We start from the raw sequence: 20,130 nt of genomic DNA, 5'->3' as shown, positions 1-20,130 counted from the left end.
TGTCATAGTTTGAGGAGATGTACGTAAATTGAGTCTTTGACAGCATGTTTCTGTTAATGTTCCCAGGGAAGTTAGCACAGCAGCAGTGAGGTTTCACATCCAGTGTTTTATTACTGGTAACGAAAATGTCATAGGTTCTTCAAACCAGAGCATCAGCTGACTTGAACCTCTCCTCAGTGACCGACTCAGCCGTGCGTCTGTCTACGTTCTTGGACATATTTATCATGTTTTAGACATTTTGTTTTCAATGTCACTTTGTTCTTGAGGGTTAGTTGTTCAACATGTTTAAATGACACTCCTAAACATGAAAGAGGAAGTTGCTCAAGCGCAAATAAAAAAATGTTAATGTGTGTGTGTGTGTGTGTGTGTATACCCCCAAAAAACACTAAATTTTTCCAAATGCCCAAAGTGACTGACTTGGTAAATTACACATACATGAAAAATACAGTTTCTGATGTTTTTAGTATGATTCAAATATAATTACACAGTGTAGATCATTGTGATTGTGCGTTGTTCCTGCGAGCTGCTTCTTCCTCTTAGTGAATCATGATATAAATATATCTGTGAAGTTTTACATGTCTCATCTCAACCAACTAAACACCCAGCATTTCACCTAATACAAATTTGCTCTATATTAACAGTTGATCTAATGACTATATGTGTGTGTGAAAGAGGTCATTCAGACTAGAATAACCACAGAAACCCCTCATCTTTACAGTTCCCATTATATGTATGGAAGTTTATAGGAGATTTTAATTCACTGTTTCATTTTGTAGTCCACAGTTTTAATATTGAGTTTCCAGTCACAACAGGATGTTGTAAAGAAAAAAAACTTGTATAAAGCCAAGAATAAAGGGAGACAAAGTTAGTGAGCAGCTGGTAAACATAGTGGAGAATTCAGCTGCTAAAGAGCTGGATACAGTATTTCCCTCAGGGGTTGTTTAAGACCAAAACAGATCTAAAAGAAGAGTTAATCCTGGACATCTAGGTGGACACAAACAAGCCCAAATTATTGCTTAAATTCTTAGCACAATAAGAATAATTGTAAGCAAAAAGTAAAAAGAAAAAAAAAATAGTTAATGTAAGTTTAAGTTGGTGTCACAAAATCAAAATCACCAATTAACATTTATTAAAATAGTTTGAAAGGCACTACTACTAATATAGCCTACACATTAATATTTACAACAATATCCACAGCATTCAAGTTTTTTTTTTTTTTCACTATCATAATGCCAGGCTGTATTTTTATTTTTCTGGTTTGTGTGCACAACACACACATGATAGTTCAATTGCACCATCGTCCATTTCTCTTCCTCATAGCTCCTTCTTATTAGCTGAGCCAAAGTGGAAGTGAATGCAATTTACATTAATGTTAAAGTACTTCAAAGTGCTCACATTAGGAACTCAAACACACTTTGACACTTTCGGATGCCATTCGGACAAATCCAGGTTCAGTTCAGCCCACTTTAAAAAACGTGGTGACTGTGAGACAGTGGCCTCCACTGCCCTCCAATTAAAGGTAGTCCAGGCTTCTGAACCGCACTGCTGTCTCTAGATATTGTCTTCATAGTCAATGGTTGAAAGGCTGTTTTCAGGAAGAACATAAACAGACTTGCTTTTTTTCTTCCTTTTGTCTGCCCCCGTCTCTGCCGGGTTTTGATACCCAGAAAAGGATAGGTAGGCAGCGATACTGTTTCTGACGCCATAGCTCACTATGTTGTCACCGCAGCTGTCTGTGCTGACCAGCTGTTTCCTGTCAAGGGAGAAGATGATGAATTTAATGAACAACTTTGCATTGCAATTCTTATTGATCTGTGAAATAAGGATGGAATTGCTGCCCAATTTCCCTATCAAATCTAAAATCAGCTAAAACAAACAAGCACACAAAGAGCTACTTGAATATTTATATTCCAGTTGAAATGTTTCATCCAGTGAGAAAAAAATTCATTTTCAAAATGTCAAAATTGACTATTGTGAAAATTACCTAGTTAGTTAGTCATTGTAAATACGTTCACGGAAACGCTGCTTACCTTTCACACATTTGATAGTGAAGTGAAAAAAATGCTATCCTAACTCTCCTCCTTTAAATCAAAACTTAAAACACACTTTCTCACTATGGGTTCTTAACTTATTACCTTTTATTTTATATTTGTTGTGGGAGAGATTATAATTTGTATTTTTATTCGACTTTTATGGTCTGTACAGCACTTTGGTCAAACTTGGGTTGTTTTTAAATGTGCTTAATACATAATAAAAATTAAATGTGCTTTATAAAATAAAATAAAATGTGCTTTATAAATAATTTTTTTTTTAAATTGATTTTTTTACAACTAAAATGAAACAATCCATTTGAATTTTTAATTAGATTAATTAGAGATTAATTAGATTAGTGATGTGTTACAATATTCAGTAAAAACAACTGTTAGTTGCAGCAGTAATATATATTGTTGCACCCGATCTTTTCTATTTCAACATCCATTAAATACTTTTATACTGATATGATTGAAATTTACTAAGCCTACCTGTCTATTTGCTTCCAGTCAAAGTTGTGACGCATGACTACAGGTGGAGGTCCAGGACTTTCATCTATTTGTGGCATCATTCCCGACAGACAGGGGGAGGTTAACACACAACATAGGCCATCTGCAGAGTCTGAAAAGACAAAGATAGGGAAGTAAAATACTGCTGTCAGGTTTACAAAAAGAAGAAATGTTACATTGCATAATTTGCATTAACCACTCTCTTACTCTATTGCTCAAGCATACACACAAACCAAACTTATGAAGTGGGTTTGTTTATCATCTATGTTTGCATTAAATAACTCCACTCCTGCAACAGTATATGAGAACACTTCTTTCAATGTGCATGCATCAGTGGTCACTATAAAGCACACATATTAATCTCATTTCCTGTTTTGTTCCAAAAATGAGCTGTTGGAGCAGGAAATGTATAGAAAGTCAACCACTGATAAGAAAGAATTCTAATTTAAGAACATGATAAATTGTGATGGTTGGCATGGTGGTTAACAGTGTTTAGCAATGTCGCCTCACAGCAAGACGTTTTTGGGTTAGAACCTGGTTTGACCCTGGGAGATTTCTGTGGGGGGTATGCATGCTCTTCCTCTATCTGGACTACAGGAGGAAGCTGGAGGAACCGGAGAAAACCCACTCAAAGACATGAAGTTTGGGGTTTGGGTCACTGGTGACTCTAGGAGTCCGTGGACGTGAGTGTGACTGTTTGTCTCTGCCCGTCAGCCGTGTGAGAGACTGACAATCTGTCCAGTGTATCCTCTCGCCTAATTTCATCTGGGATTGGCTCCAGCTCACCGCAACCCTGAACTGGACTAAGCATTGTGGAGAACGGATGGATAGGTGAATGAATGTATGATTGCTGTGTGTTTATTTGTAGCTCACTACATATTGTGATGTTTGCTTCCTGTTAATTTTTGGATCAACATCTTTCTGTTCAGTTATGTACTTGTTTGTGTTTTGTGTATGAACCCACCAGAGTAGTGGTTGATCATATCCTCAAGGCACTGGAAAGTGAGGCGGGGGGAGATGTAGTACCAGCTGTTGTCCAGTCTGAAGATACGATAGTGCTTTATGATCCTGTGCTTCACTGAGAGTGAATACAGACCTGAGGATGTGACATGCACATACACTTAATGATACAAGCGTTCAGTTATGACACCAAGCTGCTCTGTTCTTAAAAACAAGTAATTAGTGGTATTAATGGTATGAGGTCACTGTAATTTTTCCAGAATCCAATAATAAGTTGCTAACGAGCCAGAGCAGAAGTAACACGAAGGCCAATCTGGTACTGCAATGTGCATCTCCTCTGCTTCGTAGTCCGTATTTTTTGTGTTAATAAGAAAAGCAAGGTTTCAGATAAAAATATGATCTCTCAGAATTTGTCAGGGATAATTGATTTACGCATGTGATGTACGCATCAATAAAGAAACATGCGCCCCGGGTCTGAAATTTTGTTTAATTTTAATCAGTGTAAAATAAGCCAAGAATAAAATCGACCTATTCCAGGTATTTAATTTAATTAATTAAGAATGCAAATATTTAAGTGGAAACTTTTTTTCCCCTTCTCTTTCATTAATTAGATCTAAGTAGACCTGGCCTTGGCCTGTGTTTACTCTCACACTCATCTCAACCTCATACAGATCTAATCTTGGTGCGTGTTTAGTTGTTGACAAGCATATATTTCCAACCATCACTAAAAGGCCAACTCAGATTAAGTGTTTGTGGGACAAAGTGTGTTCTCACCTCTCTCCCTACTGCTCTCCCGCACTAGGAAGGAGCCCACTCTGTTCCCAGGTAGGAGGAGCAGCTCTTCGGCCTTCTGCCGCTCCACTCCCTCAAACAGCCAACTAAACATATCAGTTAGAGATCATATGAAGTACTTGTGGCATTTTCAACACAAAAACCAGCAGATACAGCTGTTAACATACAACACAACTAGTAGTTTGTTAATAAAAATTCATGTTACCTCCCTTAAGACACTGATCATAGATAATGTTAAAAATACCAGTTTAATCACACCAACAAGACCATTAATGAAAGTCTGTATCATTACTGTTTGACTTACCCATGGTACACTTTTGCCACGTGGCTGTTGGGTATGTAGTTCTCCTTCCCAGTTTGGACAGAGCGGACTCTCCACCAATAAGCCTCCCTGACCATGATAAAGAGGCAAAGAGGAATCAGCAACTGACCTTTCGTCTGAGCACTTCCTGTTATTGTGAACTTAAAGCATCATGTAACTCTTTCTTTCTTTCTTTGTAACTTTATTTCCTCATATTTATTTGTGATCTTCCATCTGGAATGGAAAACTACAGTATTTTTAGTCAAGAACGCAAAATTTGATCATACTGTGCTATGAGTCTGAGCTTCTCCCCCATCCTGTAGATGGGCTCGCTGATTTCAGGAGCTGGGTAGTCCTGAAGCACCACCACCATGTCATCCTCTAAACCTGCCAACAACAATATTTACAGCATTTTCAAACAGCCAAATGCTGATACACAGACATAATGAAATGGAAATGTCCAAGAATAAAGCTCAGTCAGAACAGTCAATAAATTTAGGTTCAGTGACTGTTTTGAATAGGTTTTGAATATATCAAGATATCTCTGATAGCGTTAACCAAAGTTTGGCAAAATGAAAATAGTTTCTATGAAATCAGCAAGCTTCAGTGCAGTGATCATGCAAAATATTGCCAGTGGAAACAACTTTATCACAAAAAGCACATATCAGTTGTTGTAACAAATCTTCCACTCCGCTCTCTTAATAAATATTTAAACTACAAATAATGTCATGAAATTTGCAGGAAGATCTTACTCTTTGGAGGGCTGTCAGGGTTTTCAGTGTTGATCTTGTCCCTGAAACTCCCAGCTTTCATCATATTCCCCATCCTCTATATGGACCAGACGCCAACCTGAAGCTCAAGAGATCCGAATATAAGCATCCAGTCCTCTCCGTTTTCTGGGTCATGCACTAATTGTTATTTTTTTTATGCTGCAAAACCTCTCTCTGTTGCTTCACTATGATGTTTGTAACTTCCTAAGCTGACCATTGAACTACTTTAACTGACACACTGCAGAATGGGGAAGCGGAGGTTAGATGCTATCACTCTGAATTTTCCATTGCAATACCTAGCTCAGGGTACTGACATCTAACAGTGATAATAAATTCACATATTGCAAAATCATGCTCGAAACTGTGAAATGCAAGTCAGAGTTAAATAATAATTACAAGGAGACATTTGTGCGCCTACATTTCAACACGTCCGGCCTATGTGATATATATTATTATTATGGAGAACTAAGTTCCTTTATGCACAGACACTGCAATTGATATGAAGCAGAAGCAGAAGTAAACTATAAATGCCTACCTGTACAAATCAAAGCCCGTCTGGTGTGATGTCATCAAGTGTGATAAGAAAGATGATGGCCCATGCAGGCCATGGTGGCAGCAGCGAAGTCTGGAACTACAGAGGCACCATGTTCATGAGCTTACAGAAATGCTCTGTCAGAGTGTGGTGAGCTTTGCGTTCGGCTGCAAACTCACTTCCTGTAATGAAATGAGGAAGAGGGCCACCAAAACAGAGTTACACACCCACACACAGATCACAAAAGAAGAGAGTAAATGACAGCTATATAGAGTTTATTTAGGGTATCTGAAAGTGTTATTGTAGGCCAGTGTTCCTCCAGATATTTTTAAAATGAGAATTATTATTATGTCAAAACGCTGGTAATCTTAGTAATGGTACAATAATTTTTTTAATTTACCTGTTGTTTGCTACTATTCTTTGTTATTGCAGAAAAAAAGGAAATGTTTTTAACTAGAAATCGATCTGAACTTTGAGTGACTGCTAATACAAAAATACCAAATATTCCCCGGTTCCAGCTTCTCTATCATAAAGAAGTGATGCTTTTCTTTGTCTTATATAATAGTAAACTGAATATTTTTCATATGTGGACAAGATATCTGAAGAGCCCGTCTGGGGCTTTTAGGAAATTATTTTCCACAGTTCTGTCCTTTTTGGCGATACAGGCTCTGTGGCTCATCTTTTGGCCGGATCAGAAGCTAAGACTCCTGAAGTTATTCATTCCAGGGTGACACTAAGATCCTACCGGGTTGTCCATCTACAAAATAAAGCTAAGTTAAGCTAACATGACTGTTGCTGCATCTCAAATGAAAATGATCATTAGTTCTATCAGTTCTACTATGCATTCAAATATAAACACGTTGTTACCATATTCTTACTGTGATACATAAGTTGAGATGTGCAACAAGCAGCAGAGTGCTCTGCTTCACACAACTAAACGAACTTAAACATTTAAGGACATTTTGTATTAAACAGAGGAACAAATCGAAATTCCTCTTTTTTAACGATGTTCAGAGAGGGAGACAAGATAAAATATTCAAATAAATCAGCAAAACCTTTGATTTACTGGAACTAACATGTTTTACATATACCATGAAGTTATTTTTAGTCAGACAGCTTGCTTGTGTGCCCCAAAGGAAGTCAGCATTAACTAGCTTTCATGTGTGGTGTGACAGACAGAGGTTTTATATGACATGCTGCCACTGTTGAGAAATGTGTCATGGAAAAATATGTCCAAGCCTAGAAAAAGTATCACAGTGATACTATACCATACCAAACAGAAACAGAAGTGAATCGACTAGTACCAAGATCTATGTTATATAAAGCTGCATATATATATATATATATATATATATATATATTATATACATATGTGAAATATATATGTATATATATTTATATATATATATATGTGTGAAATATATATGTATATATATATATATTTATATACATTTTTTTATATATATATATGTGTGTGAAAGCTGCATATAATATGATCATATTTTATATGGGCTGTGCATGTCTGGTGCAGAGGTTTTTCTTTCTTTCTTTCTTTTTTCTTCTACTTTTATGTCTTAAATAGCAGGCCTGTAAAAATATCAATCAAAAGGTCACAAAATAATACCAAATAATATCAAGTTCAATCATTACTTAAAAACACATTGTGTGTATCTAAAGCTATATATAACTATATTTATCGACTTTACGCCACACTTTATTGTCAGGACAACTTCGTTTATATTTTCCATTTTAAAACCAGGATTATTCTGCTCAAGACCATTAGGTATTTTTCTCCTGCCACCTTTCATTTCTGAAAGCACAATGCAATTAAAAAAAAAGTCCACGGGAAGAGATTGATCTTAATGTTTAAGTTATCATAAAATTCACTGGGGATTTAGATGAATAAATGTGACATAAGAATCTTTTCCTGTGTCAGAAAATCCTGAGCTGGCAGTACCTTTTGTTGGCTCATTGGCCGGTGTGTGTGCATGTGTGTGTGTGTGTGTGTGTGTGTGTGTGTGTGTGTGTGTACTGTGAAAAGGAGATTCAGTCTGGAGAGATAAATGTTCTTCATATTAAATACGCAGGAATCCTAGGTCATAGCTAAACCGAGGTGTACTTAAACAATATTTTTAGGCTGAACTGAACAATGTTCCTGCTATGGGTAGAAATATGCTGCTACTGTGGCTTGTAGGTGGTGGCTAGTGTTAGATGCCAGGACTGTGACTGTTGTTGTGGCTACAAGAAAGGAAGTCTTTATCGGCTTCAGATGAAAATAAATACAAGTGGTGTACATGTAGCTAGTGTGGTGTCATGTGCTCACAGTTTTTTAAACTAGTATTTGCAGTATTTCCTGTGGTAAGTTTCATACAATTTTAAATTTCATAATAGCTTTTACTGAAAATTACTGAAATTTACTGATGAATTCGTTGTCTGTTCCTGAATGATATTGACGTTTCACATACAAGGTTTTTGTGTGTTTCATTGGTTAATACTTGGACCTCATTATCAGCAGTTCTGACTGTTGAAACAACTGCCACTATGTGAAGCGAATGCACTATCACACATCACAAAGTAAAATACAATTGTCATGGTTAGATGTAACAAAGGTCATAATCAATATCTAAATAATAAATCACTAACAAAGATTTTTTAAAATTGGCAAATTCCATGAATGGTGTTTTTAGGGTAGTTCAGTTAAGATGAAAGTGAGAAATTATATAAGACAAACATGCATTAAAATATTACCCCTTTATCTTGAGTGAACCAAAAAATAATGTAATAATGGTCTTTATTCACATATTACTCATAAAAGCCGTCTAACAGGTGTTTGCAGGTGTTATGTTGGAAGTGAAGCTGATATTTGGCTGTCAGAGACTTTCCTCACAGGGATAATTGTTAAAGAGCTTTACATGAGTGATGTCCCAGTGCCCGTTTATAACAAATGTTGGGGGATTTTGACAGCTCCAACTAGATGGTCAGTGGTTTATAATCACATTTTTCTGGGCAACACACGAAGACAGATGTTCTGTGTCTGTGACTGGTCGGACACCGTTGCCAGCAGCTGCTGCTGTGGTGGAGCCTGGATCTGTTTGAACATTTCAAGAAGTGACTTCCGCACCCTCCATCTAAAATTACAAAATTACTGACTGTAAGGAAGTGCCATCATAATTTATTTTTTCTATAAGTCTAAATCAAGACTTGTTGATATGGCTGGTAGGGACTGGAAGGAAGAGGTAAGTGTTGTTATAGTGAATCTCTCCACTGTTCCTGTTTTTCTAAAAACAATACACATTTCTCTTGGTTGGGCACCAGTAGTTAGTCCCCATGTGGTTGCTGGGATCTCTTGCTGTAATAAGCAGTATCTAAAAACAGAAGCAACGCTGACCCCACTGGAGTCGAAACCACAGGATTGACAGGAACGGGGTGTGTGGCTGTACTGTATCTGCATGTGAATTTTTTTAGCCATCATTTTATCCACAGATTTTGAGCCAAAAATACTTATATAAAAAAAACCCCAAACCATTCAGCCTGTAATCATTAATGCAATGTGGTTGCTGTATGTGGGTCTTTCAGGCATCTGGAGCGTCTTGTCCACCAAACCGTCTGCACAAGAAATCAACCCTCCCTAGTTCTCACATGCATTAATGTGTTCCTCTGAGCTTTTAAAAGCGTTCCTCAGAATATTCCTCTGATGAGTTTTAGCAGCAGTGTTATTTTCTATTTGCTTATTTAGTGATTTAGAACTGTTTTAATAACATATTATTTTGTCCCTTTGAGCAATGCAGCATAATCATTATGGTGATTTTAATGTTAACATAATTGGGTGAAATTGCATTATGAAATCGTGATCCTGTATTTGCACCTACTGTATCATTATCACAAAGTTTGTGAGAAAAGCACATGCACAGTTGCATAGTTGTCCTCTGTTTAGGCCTTTCTGGCAGCAAAACACGGGTTCTTCAGTAAATCAACAACTTTTAGACCTGAAAACCTTTCCAGACCTGAAACATTCATTCCAGTCTGTCACCATAAATGAGACTTAACTTAATGGCTTAGGAAACTATTACTCGTAAGATTTAGATCACTGACATTACTGTGAACCGCGGCAACCATTAAAAAAAATCCAGTACGGGGCTGTCTGATGGGAGCCTACTTAAGAGAAGTGTGACAGGACCCTCTTGGAAAAATAACTAACATGAAGAAAAACTGCAGTAATGGATACAACAGAACTGATCCTTTGACGCCAGCCTTCAACTTCATTCATATACTGAATGATTTTCATGAAATTAGACTCTCTTTAGTGCTATTTATGTTGGGCCTTTCTCAGCAACAACCATTTAAGGTATTTCTGGTCTGTAATTAAGTTTTTATTGTTTGTAATTGAGTCCACTATTCCCGTACTGCCTGTGCACGCATTACTAATTCACAAAAAATGATGCATTCAATCCTGTTACTTTTTTTAAACTTACCTTACCTGAAACTTACCTTAAACTTAAACTCAACTTACCCAAAACTTCCTTAAACTTACCCTTACCTTTCCTTAAACTTACCTTAAACTTAACTTACCCAAAACCTGCCTTAAACTTACCCTTAACTTAAACTTACCTCAAATATACCTTACCTTAAACCAACCCTTACCTTAAATATACCTTACCTTAAACTTACCTTAAATTTAAACTTAACTTACCCAGAACTTACCTTAAACCTACCTTAAATATACTTACCTTAAACTTACCTTAAACTTATTCCCATAATGCACCCTAGTAACATTTTTTGCTAAATCCTGTATGAATTTCTGAATTTGTAGGTTGCAAGCCCCAGCTGAAAAGTCATCAAGCTTGGTTTTGTTCAAAGTCTTAAAGTCAGTAATGTTAAGTATACTGTAAAGTTAACCTAAGGCAAATTTGACATCATACATCCATTAGTGGATCAGATACAGCCTTGCACTAGTTGCTCCATTAAACTAAATTCTCCCTGCAGTGTAATCCCTAAAGGTGTGCTCTGCAAAGAGGGAAAGTGTTCCTAATGTCAGGTCATCATTCAAGCTCTATATTCAGTGATTCCATGTAGGCCACCTGTGTATTCTTGCCACCCCACCCTCCACCTCAACACGCATGCTAACACACCTACACATAAATGATAATGCCAGCCTTCACATCCAGGGCAGGGTAACTATCAGTTACCTTGCCAGCCAGCGTTGCCAAGCCCATAATTAAGTGTGTGCATCAGTGGACCCAGTCTCTCCCTTCAACTATCCAGATGGGAGTTTAACATTTATCGCTGCATCATCACCTATTACCTAGTCATTACAGGCCAGCAAGCTATTTTCATGATGCATGTTTTCACTGTGCACCTGTGAAAGTACATCCACCCCCCTACAAACATACAGGCACAGTGCTGTTTTTAAGACAGGCGAAACCCAAAAAAAGCCCCAAGAGCCCATCTGATAAAGACTTTAATGCTGTAGTCAGCTTTAGTGTAAGCATGTGTTGGCTCACTGCAAACATGTAATGAGTGATGTATAACCATGTGGAATATAATAATTTATTCAGTCATTCACTTTTGTTCAAAGTAAGGATGTGAATGAAAACAAATACACTGAACCATCTAAGTGATATTACGTGGCCCCTGAATAGCTGATGATACGTAAAAGGAAAACTAAAGCCACATGTTACATAACAAAAGGAACCTTTTAAAACGTACTTTTCCACTGGCTGGTTTTCAAGATCATTCATCGCCTGCTAGCACTCCAGGCAGATCTTCTGCTCCTTTACTTTTCTGAGAAACAATCCACAATGGAACTGTGAAAATGAATTGCCAACAGTTTAAGCTGTCTGTGGAGAAAATCTCCAGTGTCACACATACCAGTGTGTTCGAAGAGAAAAAGAACTAATGAAGACAGTGATACTTGACATACAGCTGGCGAAGGTAAAGATCAGTAAATTATGGTGGCTAATGCTAGCATTTAAAGCATGGGCTGGTGTTTACCTAATGTTACTTAGCATAACCGTTATTCTTTGAACTGACATCTGTCTGAATATCTCTTGGAAATATTTAGTTATCCTCACTATATACTTACGTGTTTTCTTAATGCAATAACAGCAATAACAAAAACATATGATGCAGCTTTAAATGCAGGAAAAAACACAAAATCCAAATGCTTTTTGGAGTTCATTCCACTGATGTGAACAATACTAAGTACATATGGTGTGATTCCTGTCATTTCCCTCATTCTTGACATTCCTGCTTGATGTTTTTAATGTTGGGATTCACCTTGTCTTTTGGTGTACAGTGTACAACATATCGAGGTACTGTATCTCGAACTGACCTGGTGCTCATTCACATTTCTTTCATCAGAGCATCCTGGACAAGATGCTTACGAGCTATCTCTGCCATCAAAAAGTGGTTCGGTTGTCGTGATATCCCTCAACTTTGCCTTCATCTTTTTCACTTAAGTGGTTTATTTAATCTCCAAGAGGATACCTCGAAATGCAATTAAGCCTTTTTTTGTTTGTAAGACCTAACATTTAATGACATCAGAGTCATGGAAACCATGAGGTGGTTTCAATAACAAATACTTTGTACATGAATGGAACAAATTGTACTGATCAAACAGAAAGCACTTGAGGCCATGCATAACCTGTTGGCAGGCACATACACCGAGGTGGATCTGACCCAGGGTCACAGGGTCTATATACTGACATATTGTCTTGCTATTAACTGCTAAATAGGAACATATTTCATGGTTGAGTGCAGATGCTACTGGAGAGATGTCCGCTCTGTACAGGTTTCATTTCATCTCACTGTGTAATTGGCCCTCATTCACTCACCCTTCTTCCAACTTTACACAGTAGCAGCAGGTCAAAGGAAAAAGACTGGAGCTATCACCAATGACTGCCTGCATTTTCACAGTTATCTTTCTTTTACAAATATATGAGGACAGAGCAAACAAAAAAAAAAAATATACCCAGTCATATGGGTTCACTTTTAACTGCTCCCTGTAGGTTTGAAGCTGTGTTTGCATAAACCACACAGAGATTTATGTGCAGCTTTAGCAACAGCAGGCTCTCCAGGGATAAGTTCAACAAATTCTATAAACGCCTTCATTTCACTTTGAGAAAATATTTAAAATACTTAGCAACAATATGCAGACTGGACCCTCACGCTGGTCATAATCTTTGCCCTCTTTCACTTCATTTGACATTGACGTCTAAAATGTACAGTAGCATTTTGATAATAATATGATAGCTTTACATTTGAAGCCATACAAACTAATTATGTTGGGATTTTGTCATTTCCATCCATTTATTTGATAGTATCACAATCAGTGAAGGTAAATACCTGCAAAAATGTGAATGACTGATTCTATGAATGCTGAAGGGATTAGCTGTTGATGTAAGGGATGTGGCCTTAAAGCCATTTACCCCTGTGGGATTGTGATAAACATCTGGTGAAAAGCAGCAGCAGAGTCCTGATCGCTGTGCCATGGACTCATCTGTAACTCAGATTGCACCTTGTGCTGGTCCATGGCTGCAAATTAAAGCTCTTCATAATGACTTATCCTGAGGCTAGTCCTTTAGAGATAGCAGGTCAGCCAGGATAAATACTCTTAAGACAAAGCATTCCTACACTGGGCTGGGCTTGTGAATTCAAAAAATGCCAGAACCTCAACAAAACACTCATTTATCACCAAGTCATATCCAAAAACAGCCATGTTTTTCTGTTTTTGATGTTAAATGGCAAACAATGTTTGCACAAAGCTAAAAGGAACACAAGCACAAAGTGTTTGATTTGAATTATAGCCAAGACCATACTGAGCTGAAACATATACGCCTCACTGGGCTGCCTGGTGTTGACCCGATCACATAGGCTCTCACAGACAGCTTTTGTGAAAAATGATCTTGGGAGCAGTTGGGATCTTATCGTACCATCTCGCTTTGCCTACATGTCATATCCTATCCCATGTCATATCCCATGTCATAGCTGATATTCAAACAATGAAGAAAGCGTAGCTAAAGCTCGGTGCTCAGTGCAGCTATCCCTTAATTCATGGATGAGATGTGAACCCCAGTCTGTTGAGAGGAGTTTTAGTTTCTTACCTACATGTTCCTACACACAATAAGGAACGGAGGTCAATGGCACATATACATGGATTCTGTCTTTTTCACATACACACCACATATAGTGCTTGAAGGCTGGAACAGTACCAGTATGTGCAATACATTAAGACATGTCTGAGCCTGGACTTAAGTCAGAGGACAAGGCTGAAGTGAGATGAGGTATTTCAATTTAAGTTACCCAAGCACCAAAGCTATTGCAGATGTATTTTTGATAACAATAAACTCAGCATCAAACTGAAATAGTCCTTTAAGTTTCAAAGAAAACTAGAAAAAAATATACGTGTCAACTATGGCTTGAACTTAAGGTTGCATCTCTAAACTTTTTATTTTCATTTACTTTGACTAGTACTATCATGACTGATCTGTTATTGTTGAGGTGGGAAGCTGCAGACAGTTAGGATGTATTAAAGCAGATCTCTGATAGAAAAAGGGCATGTCAGACAAAAATGTTCCAAGTTATAAATCCAGCTTTACTGGGTCAGCCAGTGGAAATAAACTCCTAGGAGACAATAATGACAGGCGTTAAAGCCTTTGGTATAAATTATTCTAATCATAAGAAAATTAACATTTTGCTTTTAGCGCTCGGTGTGTAAACGTGTGTGTAAATATGTCCATGCATTAGCACATACCGAGCAATGCGTCACTTTTGATACAATGCCTATTATAGAGACCCAACAGCTTTGGAACAAGAGGTGAAATAAAAGTTGTGTTTGGCAGAGCACTGAATTACTAAATGTTTGCAAAGCCTGTCAGATTTTCCACGTAAGAGCAACTAGGCAAGAACAGAAATTTGATTTTTATATAAACATCTCTCTTCAAGAACTTTAAGCTACTAAAGGTGGAGGATTATTCACAGTGTTACACAAACTGACAGAACAATAATACATGAATTATTAACATATTTATTGTGAACCCAGTGTTAAGCATTGTTTGAACTGTTTCTGTGTGTTGTTGGCTTTATTAGGCCAACACTGCTATAACAGGCCTAGAGTATTCAGTGGTAAAAACCTTTAACAAATGCATACGTCGTAGGAAGCCACATGATCACTATTAAACTGCTCTGAGCTCATGTACTGTGTGTGCTGTGGAATTGTATCTGTGGAGCTCAACAGATGTTTTCCTCAGTCCAGGAGTCTCAGCCCACAGCTATATAAAGACGGCATAATTACTGGACTGGTCTGAGTATAGACCTGCCATGCCCTTTCTCAATCACACACGCTCATGTACACAAGCAACAAGTCACTCATATAGCTTCGGCACGAAGGCCACATGGCTGACAAAGTTCAGTCACATTTTAGAAGAACAGTTGCTGTAAGATTTTGTGAAACACACAGCTAACACCTTGCTGGGGGTTAGATGAGATGATTGATATCATGACTGTTTCTGTGTGTAAAAATATGAAGCTCCTGACTACATGTGGTTAACTTAGCTTCGTATGAAGACTGGAAACAGGGAAACAGCTATCCTGTCTCTGTCAGAGGTGACAAACTGCTCTGTCTCTCTACCAGCACCTCAATAACACATTATATCTCCATTTGGCAGGGTACAACCACTTCCTGCAGAGCCCCACCTGAAACCACAGGGTTCTCTTTGTGTACTTTGGTATTTGTACAGAACAAGCCAAACGTTAATTGTTGACTTCTACATTTGTGGGCATGTAAATTTTGTTACTGACAAACAAAGCCAGCCTGTTTTCTTGTTTTCAGTTTGTGCTAAACCACTGCTCTTTTGGCAGGAGCTTCTTTACCATACAAACATGAGAGTAGTATCCATCATTTCATGTGTCAGGATGAGATGATGGATTTTACTGTTTTTGTTTTATTTGTTTTTGCATTAACTACTATACTTAAAGTAACTTTCAAATATTTCTTTTAACTTAAAAAAAGTCAATTTTTTTGTCAAGCTATTTTAACCTGCAAAGAACACACACAAGAATGAGACACACCCAAAGAAAGTGCAGGTGTCCATGTTATTATTGGGTGACATGCTCCATACACACTGCATGTTTTCAAATCACCTGGAGACTTTTTAATTCACCATCAGTGCCCCTGAATGATTAATGGCAACATATCTGCATTTCCAGCACTCCACACAGTGCATGCTGGGAGATTCTCAAGGGCATAAGAGGACATCAGATATTGGTAAATACACTTAAATGCAAAACTAGACTCTCCAGCCAGTTAGCTTAACACATGGGCCAAGAAAACAACTAAGTCGATTTCCCAAAAATAATCTATTCCAAGTGATTCCATTTGTCGAACACATGAAGAAGCCTCCCTTTGTTAAGCCTTTCTCTTAAACTACCTGCAGCTTAAACCTTCATTCACATATTCACACAAACTGAGCACTATCCACTTCATGTGTGAGTGAAGCAGTAGTCACCTGACTTTCATTATGTGCTCTTTTTGCCACAACATACCACAACAGACAAATGACGAACACAGATGAGTTAGCACATTCCACTGCTTTGACTGGCTTCACTTAATGAGGCATACTGTAGGTCCATCTAAAGGTCCACACTTCACACCGACTTTTGTATCAAAGGCAGATGTGAGCATAAATATGTGTTTTTTTTTTCCCTGTGTTGGTATTTTCTCAGTGGCGGATGGAAAGACCTTGGGTATGTGAAAAGGACGACGGACTTGTAGGGAAGTTTAGAGGAAAAATAAAGGAGTAAGAGAAAGTGAGCAATGCACAGAAACTTTTAATGACAGAAAATCTCCTTTTTTTATTTCTGGTTACATGAATACAATTTGAGAACTGATAATGTCCAAATTGCATAAGAGGTACTGTGTATGTGAAATTTCACCATTTATTCACTGATAGATTCAGGATTGCAGACATCATCAAAAGCAAAAAAAATAATAGAAATTCACAAATATTTCATAGAATAATTTTAAAAACAACATCAAATTAAACAGAAAATATGCAAAACTTTAGATTGTGCAGCATAGGTATCTATAATAAAATGGGACAAAGATACCATTGAAGTGAATTGAGATGGATGAAAAGGACAGAAGTGGAAGAAAGACAGAGAGCAGAGATGGAAAAGTGAAAAGAGTGAGAAACTGAGCATGAGAGAAAGAAAACACCAGCGGGAGAGAGAGTGGGTACATTGTGCTATGGAGGGGTTAGCTCATCCCGGTCTGAGCACAGGGAGAAATGCTGCTCAGATCAGCTCAGAGGCTGACAGCTCTCTGACAGGGATTAGAGCACTGCCTGTAAATAATAGGGGTTCAGACCTGGGCCACCTTCCTCCTTGACAAACTGCTCTTTTTCTTATCTATCATTCTCTCTCTCTCTCTCTCTCTCCACTAACTACAACACCTAATTCTTCAGTGATGATTTCTTTAGCAGATCAGTGGCATGACAGCATATGAAAAAATGCACATTTCCCTAATGTTTGGATGGCCGTGCAAAGCGAAATTCTTTCGGCCTTTGACTTTGGCCTCAAAGAGGTGAGATAGATGACATCATTGATTCACACTGAACATCTGTGGGCCAGACACATCCCCAGCCATAAAATAGATCCTTTAGGTAAGAGGCAGGCGACCCCTAAGGCACATTTCCTCTCACTGCTGTTAGAAGCAAACGATCGTTTAAATAATTTATTTGCAGTTCAGGTAGATGCTTTATCTTGGAACAGATACAGCTAGGTCAGCTGAGGTAGAGACGTTGTGGCCTTTGAATGCGTAAAGACGAACTGAGACCAGGTGAGGTGAGACAGGATGGCATGCTGTTCAATTCAATTCAATTCAATTCAATTCAATTCAATTCAATTCAATTCAATTCAATTCAATTCAATTCAATTTTTATTTATATAGCGCCAAATCACAATACAAATCATCTCAAGGCACTTTACAAAAACTAAAACTAAAAACCCAACAATTCCCTTATGAGCAAGCACTTGGCGACAGTGGAGAGGAAAAAACTCCCTTTAACGGAAGAAAAAAACCTCCAGCAGAACCGGGCTCAGTTTGGGCGGCCATCTGCCTCGACCGGTTGGGGTGAGTGGATAGAGCAGAGAGAAAAGAACAGCAACAATAAACAACAAATAGACAGTGCAAGTTGGTGGGGCCAGTAACTGCACATCAGCGATAAACAGCTCCAGGACCAGGGACACCTGCAGAAGGTACAGAGAGAGAGAGAGAGAGAGAGGGAGGGAGAGAGCACAAACTAGGGGAGAGAGAGAGCACAAGGTTAGTAACATTCAATGGTGGAATATACATGAGGTGGGAGAGGGGGGGGGGGGGGGGGGGGTAGGGTAGGGGAGCTCAGTGCACCGATGGTCCTCGGGCAGTCTAGGCCTATAGCAGCATAACTAACTAAGGGATGGTTCAGGGTTGCCTGAAGCCAGCCCTAACTATATGCTTTGTCAAAGAGGAAGGTTTTAAGTCTAGCCTTAAAAGTACAGAGAGTGTCTGCCTCCTGAACCCAGGCTGAGAGCTGGTTCCACAGGAGAGGAGCTTGATAGCTAAAGGCTCTGCCTCCCATTCTGCTTTTGAGAACTCTGGGAACCACAAGTAGGCCTGCACTCTGAGAGCGAAGTGGTCTATTGGGATAATATGGTACTATGAGGTCTTTAAGGTATGAAGGAGCTTGATTATGAAGGGATTTGTATGTGAGAAGAAGGATTTTAAATTCTATTCTATATTTTACAGGGAGCCAATGAAGAGAAGCCAATATAGGAGAAATATGATCTCTCTTGCTAGTTCCTGTCAGGACTCTGGCTGCGGCATTCTGGATTAATTGGAGGCTTTTTATTAAGATATTAGGACATCCAGATAGTAATGAGTTACAGTAATCTAGCCTTGAGGAAACAAACGCATGGACTAGTTTTTCTGCATCATTTTGAGACAGGATGTTCCTAATTTTGGAAATGTTGCGCAGGTGAAAGAATGCAGTTCTAGAAATTTGTTTTATGTGTGAGTTAAAGGACATGTCCTGGTCAAAAATAACTCCAAGGTTTTTTACAGTAGTGCTGGAGGCCAGGGCTATGCCATCTAGAGTAGCTATAATTTTAGAAAAGTTATTTCTGAGATTTTTAGGCCCAAATATAATGACTTCTGTTTTCTCCGAGTTTAAAAGTAAAAAGTTACTGGTCATCCAAGCCTTTATGTCAGTTAGACAGGCTTGAAGTCTGGTTAACTGGTTTGTGTTAACAGGTTTAATAGATAGATATAACTGAGTGTCATCCGCATAGCAGTGGTAATTAATAGAGTGCTTCCTAATGACATATCCTAAAGGAAGCATGTACAGGGTGAACAGAATCGGTCCTAGCACAGAACCTTGTGGAACTCCATAACTAACTTTTGTTCGTGTGGAAGGTTCATCATGGACATGAACAAACTGGAATCTGTCCGATAAATAGGATTGGAACCACTTTAACGCTGTTCCTCTGATACCAATCACATGCTCCAGTCTCTGTAATAAGATGTTGTGGTCAATGGTGTCGAATGCTGCACTAAGGTCTAGGAGGACAAGTATCGAAACAAGTCCATTATCTGAGGCTAAGAGAAGATCGTTGGTAACTTTCAACAGTGCTGTTTCTGTACTATGATGTGCTCTAAATCCTGATTGGAAATCTTCAAATAGTTCATTCCTGTGTAAGTGGTCTGATAGCTGCTTAGCAACAGCTTTTTCTAGGATTTTAGAAATAAATGGCAGGTTGGATATTGGTCTATAATTAGCCAAGACACCTGGATCAAGACTAGGCTTTTTGAGTAAAGGTTTGATTACTGCAGTCTTAAAGGCCTGTGGTACGTAGCCTGATACTAGAGATAAATTTACCAAGTCCAATAAAGATGAGTTCATTAATGGCAGGGTGCCTTTAAGCAGTCTAGTCGGGATGGGGTCCAAGAGACACGTTGATGATTTCGATGAAGCAACTACTGATGTAAATTCAGAGAGATCTATAGGAGAGAAGCAGTCTAAACATAACTGAGGTCCTACAGATGATTCAAGAGCTACTGTAGTAAAAGATTCATTTATTGCAGGTATAGGAAGCATCTGCTGAATTTTATCTCTAATAGTTGTGATTTTATTTGTAAAGAAACTCATAAATTCATCACTGCTGAGAGCTAAGGGAACACTGGGCTCAACGGAGCTGTGA

At 38.2% G+C, this 20,130-nt stretch overlaps 1 protein-coding gene across 2 annotated transcripts; it reads right to left on the bottom strand.

Annotated features, from left to right (window-relative positions):
* Positions 1 to 233: 233 nt before the first annotated feature.
* sla1a (Src like adaptor 1a) lies at positions 234 to 6,059 on the bottom strand. 2 transcript variants are annotated; one of them, XM_026300824.2, is made up of 8 exons: positions 5,899 to 6,059; positions 5,346 to 5,448; positions 4,881 to 4,980; positions 4,597 to 4,683; positions 4,275 to 4,378; positions 3,505 to 3,636; positions 2,523 to 2,652; positions 234 to 1,753 (listed from the first exon to the last, which is right to left on the bottom strand). In XM_026300824.2, exons 2-8 carry the CDS (start codon positions 5,416 to 5,418, stop codon positions 1,552 to 1,554), a joined length of 828 nt encoding a protein of 275 aa, XP_026156609.1. In that variant the 5' UTR covers positions 5,419 to 5,448; positions 5,899 to 6,059; the 3' UTR covers positions 234 to 1,551. The 2 variants fall into 2 exon arrangements, with proteins under 2 accessions (XP_026156609.1, XP_026156607.1); XM_026300822.2 differs by having other exon boundaries at positions 5,346 to 5,442; positions 5,899 to 6,058.
* Between the last annotated feature and the right edge of the window lie 14,071 nt (positions 6,060 to 20,130).

This window comes from Mastacembelus armatus, chromosome 11 (assembly GCF_900324485.2).
Source record: "Mastacembelus armatus chromosome 11, fMasArm1.2, whole genome shotgun sequence".
NCBI classification, from domain to species: domain Eukaryota; kingdom Metazoa; phylum Chordata; class Actinopteri; order Synbranchiformes; family Mastacembelidae; genus Mastacembelus; species Mastacembelus armatus.
This window is presented reverse-complemented; position numbering and strand designations above follow the sequence as displayed.